The 19,004-nt window shown below is 43.3% G+C and overlaps 1 protein-coding gene across 1 annotated transcript in view; it reads right to left on the minus strand.

The window, feature by feature from the left end:
- NALCN (sodium leak channel, non-selective) overlaps positions 1-19,004 on the minus strand; it is a 303,444-nt gene that overhangs the window by 91,486 nt on the left and 192,954 nt on the right. The window contains exon 16 of the mRNA XM_069601972.1: positions 834-970. Coding sequence (XP_069458073.1) covers positions 834-970 — 137 coding nt within the window. The remainder of the gene's footprint in view (positions 1-833; positions 971-19,004) is intronic.

Raw genomic sequence — 19,004 nt, forward strand, 5'->3', positions numbered from 1 at the left:
AAATAACCGCTAATCTTGAGTCTAATTTATGACTCTTTTATATACTTTGTATTTTTTTTTTAAATCAGAAGTGCAAATACATTTTGATTTGAATTTTAAATTTATGGCATGACTTTCAGTCTCATACTTTTATAACCTTCCCATAGAATTGTTTGTAAAAGTAGTTACATAAAAATGTCATATCTGACATTATTCTAGTTATATTTGTAATTTTTGAGCTAGAACTGGAAGACTTTCCTTTAAACATTAAAAATAACTGTTTTGAAGCATCTGCAGTATAAGTGTTTAACCTGATGGCAAAGGTGGTATAAAATCATATTAGTATGAGTATAAAATGCCATGGTTCCTCTTTTAAAAAAAACCGGGAGACAAAGTATATTGTACCCAGACATGGCATTCTAAACAAATGCTGTCACAGTCATCCAGAAACTTGGCCGGTGGTCATTTCTCCGTTTAGTTGAACTCAGAAGGGTCTCAGAGGCAAGTTTATCCTGACATGGTTGAGGGTCAGAGGCCAGTGTCTGCCTACACACCATCTTTGCAAGTTGGACCACCTGCACCAGTTCCCTGGGATGCCAAATTCCCGAGGAGTGGTCTCAGGCAGAAGCAGGGGTCGGTCGGCAGTCTTCCTGCCCGGGCTAACACAGGTGACTCTGCTCTGGGTGTGTTGTTTAAAGGGATCAATGATTTTTAAGAGAGGAAGACAGAGTAGTAACATGGATAATAACTTAGAAAGAAGCCACGCCCACACGAGTTTGAAAGGGATGAATCAGACTTAAGATGAATGTTTTACAGGGTATTTGAGATAGATAAGTAACGAAATACTTTAATACCTGATTTTAGGAACTGTAAAATCTGAAGGAAGCTTTGAGATCTTCACCATTTGCGGTCTGTTCGGAAATTTTTCAAAGATGCGAAGTCGCAACGGGAGCTTTTCCTTGGTATCTGCGTTTGCTTCACTTTGCTTTAACTAAGGAAAAAATAAGAGGAAAGGGGGGACTCTATATGTCACAGTCTATCCCAACATTTGAATCAAAGGAACAATGAGTTATTACATGAAGAAACAGCAGGTGGCAGTAAAGCCCCACCAAGTATTCAAAGTCTGCGCACAGAAAACAAAAACCGAACCAAAACTAAACCAGAAAAAATAAAATTAGAAGAAAAATTTTTATTTTACCCTGAAACATAATCCCCTTTCCATACCAAACATGATTTTTTAAATTGCTGACTGACATTTTCACTAACATAGTTAAACAGCAAAACGTTTTATAAATATGTGTGCTGGAACTAGAAATCAAAAGAATTAAAAAAAAATAGAAATGGAAATCTCAAGGGGTAATGTTTGAAAGAGGGAAAACGTCAAGGAAATTGATCATTTTTAGTTTAGCAGATTAATGAAAGAAAAACTCAAAATGGAAACAACACATTCGGTACATAGAGCCAGAGTTTTCTATGCAGTTCTAAAGATGCTCGGGAATTATTCAGTTACATGCCGTGAGCTATCTGGGGATTAACAAGCAAGTGGTTTTATTATTTGTTTATTTCTACTTCTATTAGTTTGTTTTTATATTTCTACAGATTAGGTTTCACGGAAAATGAGGATTTACATTACACATGCTGAGCTGAGAGGTCAAAAAGTAACTTTAATTCAGGCAGTCTTTCTTGGTGGGGTTAGGGAAGTAAGTTTCAAAAGCTACTTCTTATCCCTTGTGGGGTATATGCTTTTACTTTATAATGGCAGTCTGTTCTGGGTTTGTGGAAAGATGAACATGAGAGGCCAAGGAAGCCTTTGTAAAGACAACGGAGGTGGCAGCTCTTCCTTCCTACCATGCATGGATAACCAAACTGGCCGGAAAGACCATGAGCATTACGAGGGACATCCCAAGTCCAACGCCATATATGGTTCAGTTGTCCAGCTGCTTGTGAGCCCGTAGGGAGATTCTATGTCCTGATTCCTAGTTTGGGAAACGTGCCCTTTTTTTCTCCAAGAGTCCCTTGGACAGCAAGAAGTCAAACCAGTCAATCCTAAAGGAAATCAACCCTGAACATTCACTGGAAGGACTGATGCTGAAGCTGATGCGAAGGGCCAACTCATTGGGGAAGACTCTGATGCTGGGAAGGATTGAGGGCAAGAGAAGCGGGCAGCAGATGAGATGGTTGGATGGCATCACTGACTCAATGGACATGAGTATAAGCAAACTCTGGGAGATAGTGAAGGACAGGGAAGCCTGCTGTGCTGCAGCCCATGGGGTTGCAAAGAGTTGGACATGACTTATTGATTGCATAACCACTAAAGGAACTATTCTTGCATTTTGGTTTTATATAATATGAATATTTGCCTTACCCATTTGTATATCTTGTATAGCTTTGTGAGTCATCTTTGACTCTCTGTCTTTGGCGCTGGATCATTTAGGGAAGAGGCCACCACTGTTCACCGCCTTTTCCCTCCCTGATTGGGACACTGAGCACAGCACGCTCTCAGTAATCTGAAGGTTATGACAACAACAGTGATGAAGAATGAGCTCCCAAAGGTGCAGAACAAACCCTGCTAGCATTTCCGGGAGATGCAGGCAATCAGAAAAACGGCTCCATATATAAACAGAGACACATGAGCAAGAGGCGTGTTTTCCAAAAGTTTATTGGCACAACTCATAGAAAAATATTTGTAGTGGTAAGTAGAGCACCCAGGGGAAAAGAAAGACAGCTAATATGTTAACTCAGACCAGAGAGGAAGGCAATTATAAAGGGCCAAAGACAGGCTGAGAAGACAGAGCAGAAACAAAGTGTTTAATTCATGCGACTGCTGACTCATTTATTTACACATCGATGCAGTCACTTACAAATCAAATCCCATAGGCCAGGTTCCATGCTAAGCTCTGGAGACAGAAAGATAACTAAGATACATTATGTGCTCTCACGCAGCCCGCATGATAACGGACAGTTATAGAAATAGATAATGACAATAAAATATAATAGCCCTTCCAGCTGAGTCATACACAAAGTGTTGTGAACACAAGGTGAGGAACAAAGGGAGAAATTAGAAAAAAAAATAAAGCAGGTGCTGCTTTTCCTTCTAGAGACTTCTTGGCGGCAGAATTGCTACACGTGATCACATTAGTCAACACTGGAGCTGTAGGCCTGCCGGGACTGGGATGCATCTTTTATGAGAATTAAATGTCTTCAAAGAGACACAAGGGCAGATGGTATATTAAACAGGATATGCCATCAGAACAAAAACATGGAGCTCTTTTCCTAAACCCCTCTCAGCTGGCCCATTCTCCGGATCCCCACTGGTGATCCCCTGGTCAGAAGCACCCCCTGGCTCCCGCCCACCCTCCCCCAGTCACCCCGTGTGTGGCTTGGCTCCTTCAAATCCATCCCACACCTGCGGTCACAGTCATCTCCTTTTCTGGCTTAAACCCTTCGGCATTGGTCCACTGCTCTCAAACAAAACTGTCAGCTTTAGGCTTCAGCAGCCGACTTGCTGTGACCTGTCCTTACCTGTCCCCACCTGTCCAGCCTTCACCTGGCCCTGGCCCACACTGTATTCCGCTCTTGCCTGCCTCTCTCGGCTCCTCCAAAGTGTCCTGGCCTCTGACCCAGAGCCTCCGTCGCCCTGGGAGCTCCTCTCCTCCCTTTTCTCTCTTGTTGCATGAATTGCTTTTCTAATTTCAGCTCCATCAGCAATTCCCCAAGAAGCTTTCTCTCGTCACCAAGATTTTCCCCTCAAAAGCCCAGAGCACACCGGGTAGGACCACATGGAGTCGCCATGTTGGTGTAGATCAAGGCAAACGATGAAATCAGTGATTTCTTCTGCTTCAACCTAACACACACTGTTCCAGGTTCCCGGGACTGTGGTAACAAGTTGTCAAATTGCTTAAAACAACAAAAATTGATCCTCTCCGCACTCTGTAGGCTGAAGTCCCGAGTCAGGGGAATAGCAAGGCCATGCCCTCGCTGAAGATGCCGGGGAAGCCCTCTTCCTTCACTCTCAGCTTCCTGGCCGCCCCCGGTGTTTCCTGGCCTGAAGCTGCGTCACTTCAGCCTCTCCCCCTGTCCCGCTTGGCCTGTGTGATTCCCTGTCTCTCTACCGGAATCTCCCTCTCTTCTCTCTTATGAAGACATCGACCACTGAAATCAGGGTTCACCTTAAACCAGGATAATCTTAACTGATTACACCTGCAAAAATCTAATTTCCCAATAAGGTCCCCTTCTGAGGCTCCTGGTGGACATCAGTTTGCGGGGGACACCATGAAAACCACTACATGGAGCATCATTTGAACTTAGGGTGTCTGACTTGAACGGTCTCTCTGTCCTTCCTGAGACTGGAAACTCTTGGAGGACAAGGATTGTATGGGGATTTGCCATTATTCTGTATCTGGGGTCGGCCACAATAGTTGACACAAAGGAAGCTAAACAGTCATTTGTTGAATAAATAATTACACAGATCAGATGGTGGAACTAAACTCTCCAGCGGATAACTGGGAAATAAAAAAGAAGGATTTTAGGTATAGTCTGAAGAATGGAGAGGTAAGCAGAAAATTTACTACTTGAATAACTTTGTTGGTGTGAAATACAGGTGTCCCTGGATTTACAGAAGAGAATAAAATTAGACTGCGGCATTTAACCTGAACGTATATCTGCCGCTGATGAACAGAGGAAGATTTAGAATAAATTTACATGTAATATTTTACAACATTTAATCAAATATCCTAGAATACAGTGTTTAATACATGTAGATTACCAGTATTAAAAAATAATCCCATGCCTATGTTTTTAAAATGCATCTCATCTCATTCTAACTTGTATTAGAGTTATTTATACTCCCAAAGCTTGTCAGCTCCTTAAGGGTAAGATTCCACTTTTAATTTACTTTTACAGCACCTTCTAGAGAGTGGAAATAGAACAACTGTTTGTGACTAAGTGGGTTTGAACTCAGCATGAGTTGATCATTGCACTGTAACACTGAAAAAAAGTAGGTGAGAAAGTCTTTTGATGACTCAGAAGGCTCTTCAGGATCCTGCCAACTGTCCTTTGGCCTATCAGGCCTTGCTGCCCCATTGATGTGCCTAAAGGGGCAATTAACACAGAGAAGGAGGGACTTCCCTGGTGGTCCAGTGGCTAAGACCCTGTGCTCCCAGCACAGGGGGCCCAGGTTTGATCCCTGGTTAGGGAACTGGATCCCGCGTGCCACAACCGAAAAGATCCCACGTGCTGCACCTAAGATGCTGTGCAGCCAAATAAATAAATTAAAAAAAAAAATAAGATAGAGAAAGGTGAGCAGCTGCTGGAATGGTGGGCATGTCTGTTTTCATGCTGAGGCACTAATGAGAATCTTCTACCGAGAGAAGGGGCCTCTTTCTGAGCTCCAGGGACCACGTGCTCCTTGTTTCCAGGTAAGCAGCATCAACAAGGATGAAGAGACGGCCACCTGGCAGCCCGGCAAATCCTCTCCTGGGCGTACACCTCCCAGACCTGTGTGCATGCCCAGCACAGCTACATCCTCCGAAACCCACGGCAGTGTCGTCTGTAAGAGTCCCAAGCTTACATTCTCATGTGCCCATCAGCCCCTGAAGAGAGGAGCCAATGGTGATCCACTGAAACATCTGAGCCAACGAACAACATCCAAGCACAAAACCGGGATGAATTTCGCAGTACAACGCTGAGCGAAGGAAGCCAGATAAAACAAACAAGTACATACTGAATGATCCCATGAATATAAACACCAGGCAGCACCGGTCTGTCTGCTTGGTACCCGGAGAGCCTTGATCCTGGGGTGAGGGAGAAGCTAGGTGACTGGATTGGTTACAGGGAGGGGCTTCGAAGCAACAGTCAATATTTCATGAACTGGGTGCTGGGAGGCTTCACTTTGTAAAAATTCAGCAAAATGCCTGCTTCGCTTCTCAGGTGGCACTAGTGGTAAAGAACCCACCTCCAAATGCAGGAGATGCTGGAGACAAGGGTTCGATCCCTGGTGGGGTTGGGGAGATCCCTTGAAGGAGGGCCTGGCAACCCACTCTTGGATTCTTGCCTGGAGCATCCCATGGATAAAGGGGTCTGGTAGGCTACGGTCCACAGGCTCGCCGAGAGCTGGACATGAATGAGGTGACTTAGCACACATCCATGCATAAGTATATTACAGTCAAGTAGAAAGTGTGTTTTTTATTTTTAAGACCAGATAATGCATTTTAGCACAATCATTTAATTCTTACTTCACTGCTATTAACCTCCATTACCTTGACCATTTCTTCTTCCCTAGCCCATGATCAGGACAGAGCTACAAAAACATAAAAAGAAGAAGAAAGCGTAAGACGGGTTTAGAGGGTGTGCGTATGTGGAAGGAATGGGCAGTGAGGGGGATGAGGCAGCCAGGATAAAGGGATGTGTTTCATAGTATTTTGAAGCCACTGTAAAGCTTTTAAATATGTGATAAAATGGTATTCTAGCTTTTATCCAACTTCTTTCCCCTTCTGCATGTAAGCACAGATTTTCCAAAATTAAATTTACCTTGATGCAAATGAGTGAATAATATGGATTATGTTGGATATACGGGGTAACAATCTAAGATCATTATACTATATCATAAAAGACCTCAGCATACAGTGTTTGCAATTGTAAATTTCCACTTAAAAATTATTTCAAAGATTATGATTCTTGAACGGAAGAAACATAGCACAAAGAATTCCAGGATTTTTTTTCCCTCTATATTGAAAAACCTAATGTAAAGAACAGTCCAAAGGAAGGACATTATAATGGTTTCAACTGAGCATGAAGTCTGGCTGGAGCAGATAGACTACATGATAGCTTTGCAACAGACTCACATGATTTGAAGAAAAAAAAAAAAGACATTTTGCAGAAAGGAAATTAGAATCAAAGGAAAAAATTTTCAAACCTTGAGCTTTAAAAAAATATATAAATCATCTCAGCTCAGCGCTATTCTATGGCTCGGCATCTGTCTTGCTGAGATATCATTGCACATTGGGCGGCTGAAAGCCTTTTTCCTTTACTTGTGCTTCTCAAGAGAGTTGGGAGTAATTGGTCTGCATAACACATACCCTGTTCTGCCTCATCGCTTAAATCTTCTGTATTTCAGCCTGGGCTTTCTTCTGTTAAAATATTCAAGCATTATTCGGTTTCATTGCCTGTCTGAATGCAGCAACAAATAACTGAATTGAAGGATTACATTAAATAAAATTTTTTTCCCTAACTTTTGGTGTGATTTTCTAAAAGAAAACAATTTTAAAAGCATTCAGGCTTGGGGAAGCATCTCATTTGAAAATCTAGTTCATGCTGGCTCAAAAAATGTGGATAGATCTGAGGGTTAATGTAACTGAAGAGTATTTCGTGGCTCTTCCAGATATGAACAAGGACCAGATTTTGCTCAGTCTGGAGGAAGGCTCCTCTGTGTCACCTGAGTAAATCAAAGAGGGATTCTCTTTGCTTCTTTCCATGACGGCTTTTGCTGGCTTTTCTGGCTTGATACATGACTCAGTAATTCAGAATGGAGACTCTTCCTAAAGCACAAACTGCTAGTCTTCAAGGAAGTTTCTCTGGCTATTTTGTTTTTGTGATTTTTACAACCCAAACTGCAGATGCTCTATTGGCAGTATTGATCAAACATGTTGGTTTTTTATTAATGTCTCTATCAGTCAGTCATAAAGAAAATTAACCCTGAATATTCACTGGAAGGACTGACGCTGAAGCTCCAAATCTTTGGCCACTTGATGTGAAGCGCCTACTCATTGGAAAAGACCCTGATGAAGACCGAAGCAAAAAGAAGGGGGCGGCTGAGCGTGAGATGGTTGGAGGCATCACCGACTCAATGGGCATGAGTTTGAGCTAACTCCAGGAGATAGTGAAGGACAAAGGAGCCTGGCTTGCTGCAGTCCACGGGCTCACAAAGAGTCAGACTTGACTTAGTGACTGAACAACAGCAATGACATCCCTAAGCTGCACGGTTCATTTCATTCACTTTCATGCTCTTGAAAGAACTTGCTCTGAACCTAAGAACTTATAGGCTTTAAACATCCTGCAGAAAGTTCTTTGTGCAGTAATAGAGGTACTATTTCCAACAAGACTAAGCTCGCAGGAAATGTTAGCAACTTACTAACAGAAAACTATTAAAAAGCTAGAAAACCAAATTATGCTGAATGGATGTTTTCCTTATATTAATATTATTGTCCCTTAAAATCCTATTAATGGAATGAGAGGTTTCCTTGAGACAGCAGTAATGAACAGACTTTGCTTTTGTGCATTTTTTCCTCTAGGTCCCAAACACCTCTCTCTTGAACTTTTTATCTGTCTTGTGTTATTCAACCAGGACACAGTTGTTTCCACCAGGGAATTTACTGAGTCACAGAAACAGGTTTATTATGATCAAAAAATGCAGGTTGTTTTTTTTTTTTCTCTACTTCAAATGAAATTATATTAGAGTTCCATGTCAACTAGATGCTTGTTCTTGTCACAAGATGAATAGGGAAAAAAAATCCAGACCCAAGTGAATTCAGAAGATGTATTTTTGTGCGCAACTATCTTCCCCATTTTGCTTTAAGAAAATGTTGGAGATAGCATAGTCAGTAAAAAGTCAGTACTTTTTTTTCTATCAGTAAAAAAGTAAGAAGATGTAGATTTAAATTTTGGTTTTGTTCTATAATCCCTTAGCTGCTTTGGATTTCAGTGTGCTCAAATGAAAAATGAGGATCTTCATTCTTTTACATAAATGCCAGATATATAAGTGAGATAGCATATTGCCTGTAATTTGAATTACTCAAGGGAAATGTGGTATAAAAACTAAAGTTATCACCAAGCCCCAGCAACTGCCTGCTTGACATGAAAGTGGTCTCATCTCAGTGAGGGGGCTAAATGAAGAGGGGGTAACACGCATGCTGGAGACCCCCTCCTCCATTCAGGCAGGGACCACCTCACCCTTTCCCACTCGCTCCAATTTCTTCTCCTTCACTGTGTGGACTGATTTATTTTCTCAAGAATCTTGGTTTAAAAAATGAAAATAGAGACAATAGAATTCCCTGGTGGTCCAGGGGTTAGGATTCCATGCTTCTGATGCAGTGGGCACGGGTTTCATCCCTGGTAGAAGGCAATGGCACCCCACTCCAGTACTCTTGCCTGGAAAATCCCATGGACGGAGGAGCCTGGTGGGCTGCAGTCCATGGGGTTGCAAAAGGTCGGACACAACTAAGCGACTTCACTTTCACGCATTGGAGAAAGACATGGCAACCCACTCCAGTGTTCTTGCCTGAAGAATCCCGGGGACAGGGGAGCCTGGTGGGCTGCTGCCTATAAGGTCACACAGAGTCGGACACGACGGAAGCGACTTAGCAGCAGCAGCAGCAGAATTAAAATCCCACATGCTGAAAGGTGTGGCTAAAAAAAAAAAAAAAACAGAGAAAAGCACACATTTTTCCTGAGCTTGTGTTCCTCTCTCTTGTCCCTTCTTTTTCAAACTTGCTTCTTGAAACTTGCTTACCATCTACTCGGCTCCTCTGCAATGGCTTCCCCGCGTTGTCTCTTGAGTCCCGGGTCTCTCCCACCCTCAGTGGCTCTGCTCCTGATGGAGCCACCAGCAGCTCCAGGTTGGTGAGTCAAGTGATCACTTGGTTGACCAGGTTAAAACTGCTCACGGTCACCCCTTTCGCCCTCCTAGCTGGGTTTCCATCTTCATCCTGTCCCTTTAAATCGCTCTTACAGAACAGCTAAGGAAGAAACACCGTCTTGTTCTAAATCTTCAAGGATTCAAGGATTATCAATTGCGTTGCTCTTTGTTGTTCAGCTGCTCAGTTGTGTCAGATGCTTTGCGACCCCATGGACAGCAGCATGCCAGGCTTCCCTGTCCTTCACCATCTCTGGAGTTTGTTCAAACTCATGTCCATTGAGTCAGTGATGCTATCCAACCATCTCACCCCGTGTCACCCCCTTCGCCTCCTGCCCTCAACCTTTCCCAGTATCAGGGTCTTTTCCAATGAGTTGGCTCTTGGCGTCAGGTGGCCAAAGCATTGGAGCTTCAGCTTCAGCATCAGTCCTGCCAATGAATATTCAGGGTTGATTTCCTTTAGGATGGACTGGTTATGCAGAGGAGAAATTCTGATATCACCATGGCTTAAAGCATCCCCTCACGCCTTGCCCTTACTCTCTAACAATACTGGTTTGTATGTTTGCCCCACAGTTTTATTTCTGGTTCCTGCTTTAGCATATACCTTCCCAACACTTGCAATACACTTTCCTTCCACACTTGGTTAATTATAATACAGCTTTCCAAAACCATCTCCTCTAGGATGATTTCTCAGAATAACAATGGCTACTTGAAGTAGTAAACGTGTGCAGATCCTCTGCTGAACCCTGTTCATCGCCTCATTTACTAACATGCTTTAGTCCTCAACATAAGTACTTCAGCCCCCTGATATAAGTACCATTAGTTCTGCTATGTTAAAGGTGAGGACCCCTAGGACCAAGGAGCTCAAATCTGTTCCCAAAGGTCACACAGCTAGAAGGGGTGCTCACTGGGGTTTGGCAACAATCTTTGAGGTTCCAGAACTTCAGCTTCTTTTTGGGTGAGGGGGAAGCTATGCCAGTCTTCATTATAGCATTAGTTGCCCTGTGGCAGGTGGGATCTTAGTTCCCTGACAAGGAGTCAAACCCATGTCCCCTGCCTTGGAAGGTGGATTCTTAACCACTGGACTGCCAGTGAAGTCCCCAGAACTTCAGCTTCTAAACATTATTTTAGACTGTCTCATCAAAATAACATTTTCAAGCAATAGATGCGTTTTTATTTCTGCAGTTTGGTACCTGCTATTTCTTTTATATGAAATGTGTTTCCCCACTTTCTTAATAAAATCTGATTCATTATTTTTAGACACATCTTATCGACCTGCCTCCAACCTGAGGGAGGCACATCTTCCTTCTTTGGGTCTTCCACCCTAGGGCTCAGGGCTTCACACTAAGGCTCCCTATGTCTGTGTATCTCTCCTCTATTAAGCTGACAAGTTTTAATTAAGGGCAGGACTCTTTGTGGCCCCACGGCCTAGTACTGGACACCTGTACTCAAATGATAGGGATAACACAACAGTGAGGAGACGAGGAACAAAAAAGGCTGCAAAGTGTGGCCCACAGACAAGCTGAAGGGGCCCATTTGTGGTATTTCTCATCACTTGGTTACCCTTTCCTTAGGTTCTTTACAATACAGAATCAGCCATGCTAACCAGCACAGATGACTCTTCTGATTTCAGATGAGCCACGTTATTAAGATGAAGAGGAGAAAGGACAAGCCACATCAGATTTTCCATCAGAAACAAACTCATAAAAAGCATTTTGTTCCTGATGAAGACTATGCTTCCAACTTTGTAAGATTAAAAAAATTATAACTGACTGTAAATTCTGTACAACATATCTGTGGTATAAAGCTTTACAAACGCATGGATTCTTGAACAGGACAACAGAGCAGTCAACTTATGACTATATGTTGTGTTTTTAGTGCTTTCCATAGAAAATTCTAATCTCATTTAAAAACTTCCTTATTTTGAAATAATTTTAAACTAACATAATAGTTACAAAGATAATACAGAGTTCCTGTACACCCTTGACCCAGTTTTTTCCCCCATGTTAGCATCTTACATAACCACAGGACACTGATCAAAACCAAAAAATTAACCTTGGTCGACTACTTTGAACCAAAACACAGAATTTCTTTGGAACTTCCCAGATTTTGCACGAATGCCTTTTTTTTTTTTTTCTGTTTCAGAATCCCATCCAGGATTTCACATTATATTTCACTGTCACGTCTTGACATCCTTTTGTGTGTGTGTGTAGGTGTGTGTGTTTAAGCTCTTCCTTATTTTCTGGCTCCACAAAAATACTTAAGTCTTATCTTGTGTTTTCCCTGCCTCAGCTTGAGAATCAGCCACTTCTCCAAAGAATATTGATTTCTTTTACTGGAGAATGGTTTTCAGAAACAAGAATCTTAGGACTGGGTTTTCTTGATATTACTGGCATGTCACTGCTTCTAGGCTCACTCAGAGGAAAGAGCTAGGAAATATATGTATGTATATGAGCCCTTGTATACACACACATTTGTATTTAGTATCTACTTATTTATGTATATATCCATCATTATGTCTACGTATCTGCCTATATAGCTATGTGTCTATATACCTATTGATGTATCTATGTTTCCATCTATGCACCTATATGCTTACATCCCATCTTGCAATAAACTGAGTTCATACTGACACTCTTACTCTAATTTTGTGCCAAAGAAGTCATCTGGCATTTTCCTTTTGTTTATCTGTAACTTCTTTCTCAGGCTTCCCTGGTTGCTCAGTGGTAAAGAATTCACCTGCCAATGCAGGAGACTTGAGTTCAATCCCCAGGTCTAGAAGATCCCCTGGATAAGGAAATGTCAACTCACTCCAGGATATTTGCCTGGAGAATCCCATGGACAGAGGAGCCTGGTGGGTTACAGTCCATGGGGTCACAGACGAGTTGGACACAACTTAGCTACCAAACAACTTCTTCCTCCAACTGTGTGAAGTCTGGCTCTCATTATCTCCGTGAACTTTTTAATGTGTTCCGCCTTAGTTGATGGGTAGCTAGTAGCAGTGATGACATTCACCGCAGAATAAACCCCACACTTTACCCTGGAGGTTTGGAAGACACACATTTTGTCCTGGCGTCTCTGCATGGGGGTCTTGAACTTAACCCACACACTGTCCCCATAAGGAATCTCTTTTCAGACAACCACCACGCCTTTTGCAACTGCTGTTCACGAGTACGCCTGTGGGAGATTGTCGAGTTGTTCAATTTTGCATCCTTTGATTAAAAGGGCTTATTAGATGCATTATGAAAACACATTAGCATATTTCATGTAAAACAACACAGAGATAGGGGTAACATCAAATAAAATAGCACACATATACATTTCTCACTTCTTAATAATAATTTAAGTCATTCTTTTAATAACAGAGTAGAAAATATTCAATAGTCAGATGGCTGTGAGGATGCCAGCCATGCCCTGCCTCCACTGTGTCTGCTGCTGAACAAGGGCAGCGGGTAGAATGTAAGGAAAGGCCCACAATGAAAGCACTAACCCTCTAGTAGGAATGAAGAAAATGACTGGCCACTGTTCTCAGATAAACACCATGGCTTCCTGGCCGCTTTTGGTTGCGAAAAATCAGTCCAATGCAGTCGAGACTCATACCTGAATCAAGCCTCACTCCCACTCTCCACCTCCGTGCCCACCCTCTCTGAGCTACAAGGGTGACTTCAGCTCTAGAGCTGGGAAGGGGACAAGGTCTCTCCTTTCTTTCATTCATTCATCTCCTTCTTTGGGGTCCAGCTCCTCCAGAGCAGAGGCCGGGATGGGGAGTTAGGAGGACAAATCATTGCCTTAGGAAACTGGCCACATTTCAGGTGGCCCTCTTTGTGGTCTGGTCTGGATCTACCCTGTTCAAAGCTGAGGGCCTTCTGTAAGGCTGACCAGTGTTAAGAGGCAGAGACACAAAATTCCTGCCTGCAAGGAATGATGTTGACTAGACCAAGGTTGGACCAATCAGACCTTCTCCCTTTAGCAGGCTAAACTTGAGACAGAGAAAGTGTTATCTGTAACAAAACAAAAAGTCAAAATTTACATGAGACAAAAACAAAGGTGGACTATTTATGTTTCCCTAAGGTGACACTAATGGTAAAGAACCTGCCTGCCAGTGCAGGAGACGTAAGACACATGGGTTCAGTCCTTGGGTAGGGAAGATCCCCTGAAGAAGGGCATAGCAACCCACTCCAGTATTCTCGCTGGAAAACCCAATGAACAGAGGATCCTGGTGGGCTATGGTCCATAGGGCTGCAAAGAGCTGGACTCGAAGGGCAAAGCACCAGTATCATTAAACCTTGTTTTCCTTTATGTGTTAGTTACTCAGTCATGTAGGACTCTTTGTGACCCCCATGGACTGTAGCCTGCCAGGCTCCTCTGCCCGTGGGATTCTCCAGGCAAGAATACTGGAGTGGGTGGCATTTCCTTCTCCAGGGAATCTTCCCAACCCAGGGATCAAACCAGGGTCTCCTGCATTGCAGGCAGATTCTTTACCATATAAGCCACCAGGGAAGCTCTGTTTTTCCCTTAAGGCTGCAGTATCTCTCCCCCCCTCACCCCCACAACCCTGTACAATCGCATCCAGATTGACACCTTCTACTATCATGCCAATACAGAGAAGGTCTCTAGGATTGACGCGTCAAAGAGGTCAGGGATTTCTGTCTGGTTTGCTTGCTGACATATCCCTCGTGCCCAGAACACATGCCTGGCACATGGTAGGCTCTGGATAAATAGTTGAGAATGATCAGGAACATCCGTATTTGTATCTCCAGCCAGTCAGCCAGCCCTCACTCCTAGGCTCTAGACTGATACATGCAGCCAACCATTAGGTCTCTCTACTCAGAATCTCACTCACACCAGCCCCAGACGGGGTGATGATCTTCTCTGTACTAATGTTTCCTGGTTCAGTGGATGGTACTGTCATCCATCCAAGGAGATGAACCTGAAACCAGGAGTCCTCCTTGAGATGCCCATATATGTCCTTCCACCCACAAGCTCACTAAGTCCCTGCTGATTCTGCTTCCCAAATAGCTCTCCAGTTCACACTGCCTCCCATCCGAAAAGCCTCCAGGGGCCCCCTATTGTTCTGGGGGCAGAGGGAAAAGCTCTTGGCATTTTTCTTCCGGCTCCACGTGGTCTAAGCCCCACTTACTTTTCTATACTCACTTTACACCACTTTTTTCTGGGGTCACGCTGAACAGGTTTCCTTCACTCTGGAATGTTCTTTCCTCCCCTCTGATAGCTACATCTCCAAGAAGTTCACCACTGCTCCTTCTTCATAGCTCAACCCAAGTGTCTCTTTCTCCTTCCTTACCCCTCTGTCCCCCATCTGGGTCCAAATCTTCTAGGAATTCCTCACTCAAATGCTGTTCTTCTCTGCAGAAATGTCCCCTCACATTATAAATATCTATCCACTGCTTTGATTATTTGATTTATGTCCAATTCCTCCACTAGACCCTCAGCTCCATGAGAGCAGAGAATTACCTGTTTATCCTTATCTCCTTCATGCCTGGTCCAGTGTTGTGCACGTAGCAGGGACTTGAAGATTAAGGGAATTGAATGAACATGCGAGAACAGAAATGCTCTGGGTAGAATGGACGAGTAGACGGGCTTCTTGGAACAAAGAACAGAAGGGCTGCGTGAAGCTTGAGTCCTGAAGACATCAAGGCAATGATACCTCGTGCCCCGTGTTTAGGCATCCAGAGGACAACACTTACTACCTCATTTCTCAAACAAGTCTGAACGCAGCTACCAAAAGCCTCTCTGCAATTCAGTGACAGCCAGACACTCCAGAAAACTGAAACCAATTGTCCCTTTTTTTTCTTAGAACCATAATAATCCGCTTTATCATTGCCTGTGAAAGGATCTGATGAGAAAAAGTGCTGTTGGTGTTTAAAATTTTTGTTCTCTTAATTAAAGAAAGAAAAGTGAGAAAGCATCTCCATGGCTGGGCAGAGGGCTGGGCACTAGGCACGCTGAAGGGTAAGCCTCCTGCCTGGTTCGTACACATTATCCTTCCAAGTCTCACCTAAAAAACTGAGACAGTATCTTGCAGAGTGCTGTGATAAACGATAAGAAAAGTGATTCTGAACTAGCACAACCACAGACTGGTACAACCAACAAGTCATCAAGGTAAACTTGGACTGTAGCCTGCCAGGCTCCTCTATCCATGGGATTTTCCAGGCCAGAATACTGGACTGAGTCTCCAGGAGATCTTCCCAATCCAGGAAGATTGGGAATTGAACCCGGGACTCCTGTATTGCAGGCAGATTCTTTACCAGCTGAGTTACCAGGGAACCCCAAACAGGCTTAGGCATGTCATTTTATGTTTGTTCAATGTCAAAAGAGACTGGAGCTATCTTATTAAACATCCTGAGTGCCAGGGACGAGGCAAAGAACAAAGTTTCCTTCTTTCGTTTCTTTTTTTTAAAAGCTGCCTGGTCATCTTACATGCAGTGTATGGGCTTATTGCCTAGTGGCACGCTGGATCTTAGTTCCCTAATCGGAGGCTTGAACCTACATTCCTTGCACTGCAAGGCAGATTCTTAACCACTGGGACACCGGGGAAGCCCCAGAACAAGGTTTCTGAAAACAGCAGCCTCTAAAAGTGATCTGGTTTGGCTCAATCTCACATGGAATGAAATTTTGGAAGGGCTCAGTGAAACCCTTCTTCCAAGAAAGTCTCACATTTATAAACTTTACTCTTGTGGAAGTTGTTCGGTTAGAGGCAGAAGAAAATGAGTCCAGCTGTTAAGAAAGCTGCTCTTGGTTGGTGAAAGCTGCCCGACACTCCGAGAGGACCCATTGTTGCTCAGCTCTGTCACCTCCCGGAGGCAGAAAGAGGTCCTTTATTCTTGGAAGGTGTTTTTAGTTTTCAAGGTCTGACATACTGAGTACCAAAAACTGGTTGCTTGGAACAGCAGACATGTACGGTCTCAGTTCTGGAGGCTGGAAACCCCAAATCCACATGTCTACAGACTTGGTTCCTTCTGAAGGTTCTGAGGGAAGGTCTGTTCCAAGGCTCTCTTAGCTTCTGGAGATGGTCCGCACCCCAGGTGTTCCTTAGCCCGCACACGCGTTACTCCAGTCCCTGTCTGTGCGTCTCTCTCTTCTCCTCTTTGTATGGGGACACCAGTCATAGTGGGTTAGCGCTGCTGGTCACTCAGGCATGCCCGACTCTGCAACCCACCCCATGGACTGCAGGACCCCAGGCTCCTCCGTCCATGGGATTCTCCAGGCAAGAGTACTGGAGTGGGTTGCCATTTCCTTCTCCAGGGGATCTTCCCAACCCAGGGACTGAACCCAGGTCTCCAGCATTGCTGGCAGATTCTTCACCATCTAAGCCACCTTAATGACCTTGACTTAACCTGATTTCAACTCAAATGCCCTATTTCCAAATCAGGTCACATTAACAGGTCCTGGGAGTTACAGCTTCAGTGTCTGTTTTTAGGGGACATAATTCAACTCTCACTAGGAGGACACCAATTTTCACAGGTACCTTGTCTGTTTTGTTTTGACTTCCTGAATCCCTATTACGTGTTTAACTCCAAAACTCCATTTGGAATTTTAGCTGTTTCCCCATTTTTGCATTGACTTCTTGACTTCTAGGCTGTTATCTTTTCTTTTTTAAACTGAGGTATAGTTGATTTACAATATTATATGTGTTTCAGTTATACAACACAATGATTCATAATTTTTAAAGGTTCCATTTCTTTTTTATAGTTATTGTAAAGTCTTGGCCACATTCCCTTTGCTGTAAAATGGATTGTCCTAGCTTATTTATTTTATACATGTTAGCTTGTATCTCTTAACCTCCTGTGTGCTTAGACACTCAGTTGTGTCTGACTCTTTGCAACCCCGTGTCCATGTCCTGTATGTAGCCCACCAGGCAACTCCATCCATGGGATTCTCCAGGCAAGAATACTGGAGTGGGTGGACATTCCCTTCTCCAGGAGATCTGCCCAACCCAGGGATCGAACCCGGGTCTCCTGCATTACAGGCCGATTCTTTACCGTCTGAGTCACCAGGGAAGCCCATGAAAGAGACATCTTTGACCAAAAGCTTGAGAGTGGAATTGGGTCACATTGAAGGCTTTGAGTAAAATTCTGAGTTTACCAGCTCTCGACCACGGACAATTTACAGCTTCTTCGGAATATTCATCCTTTGGCCCTGGGCGGTTGAGCAGCAGGGATCCCAGATATCGGATGCCTCTAGTCGCTTGTGATTTCCAACTGTCATACAAATATTCAGTGGAAAAAAAATCTGTGGGGTAGCACGATAGTAAATGATGTTCAGATAGCTAAAAAAATTAAGAATTGCTCAGTAACCCAGTGGTCTGTCTGGAAACCTGGGAGTATGAGAAGTCTAAGAGGAAGAAGTTAGCAATTCGTCTTTACTTTCTTAACTGTCATCAACCACCTCATGTTTTTTTTGAATTTGTTACAAAACTTCTTTTTTATGTTCTGTCTTTTTGACCACGAGGCATGTGGGATCTTAGCCCCCTGATCAGGGATCAAACCTGCATTCCCTGCATTGGAAGGCGAGGTCTTAACCCCTGGACTGCCAGGCAAGTCCCACTCATCTTCTTTAACCCAACTTCTGCACCATCAGAATCCCTGAGTGTGCTCTCACCACCTTACCAGTATGGTGACCAATTTTTTATTAATTTTTTTAAAAGACTGTGGTCAGGAACACATAACAACATTCACCATCTAAGCCAGTCTTTAAGGGTACAGCTCGGTAGTGTTAAGTACCTTCACACTGTGTACCAAAGGTCTCTAGAATTTTTTCATCTTTGAAAACTAAAAACCCTGTAGCCACTGAACCACAAGAAGAAGTCCTCTTTGCCCCCTGCAACTGCCACTTTACTTTCTGCTTCTGTGAAGCCAGAAGGCAGCAATCAGGGTTTAGCTGAGTGGATCCTCTGGCCACGACTTGTCTCCCTAAATCCTGAAGGACTTCAATACAGAAGGCAAGACAGAGATGCAAACGAAACATTAACTTGGAGCTCACATTTTAAATAGCACTAAGATTTCTGTTGTTTTTGTTAAAAGGATAATCAGTAAGACAGAGAAGCTTCTTTACATGTCTACCCTCAACTACGTTTTAGATGCGAAGCCATCAAAAACAATCATGCTTGAGCTCACATGGGACTTACTACAGAGTTGGGGAAACAGTTTTAATTTCAGAGCTTTGAATTTAATCTAGACAGACTATCTATACTTCCTTTTTCAGTGAATCTTTCCCTGAGGCTTCTCTATGGTTTTTTTTTTTTCCCCTCATAGTTTAATGAATTTTCTACTGCTTAAAAGAGAACCCTTTATATCTGTCTTGCACTGAATTTGCAAAAATCATTAAAGCTGCAAGAACTCTCTTCATTTTCAAACTTTGCAAAACTCCACCCACATTC

This window comes from Ovis canadensis, chromosome 10, assembly GCF_042477335.2.
Source record: "Ovis canadensis isolate MfBH-ARS-UI-01 breed Bighorn chromosome 10, ARS-UI_OviCan_v2, whole genome shotgun sequence".
Taxonomy (NCBI): Eukaryota; Metazoa; Chordata; class Mammalia; order Artiodactyla; family Bovidae; genus Ovis; species Ovis canadensis.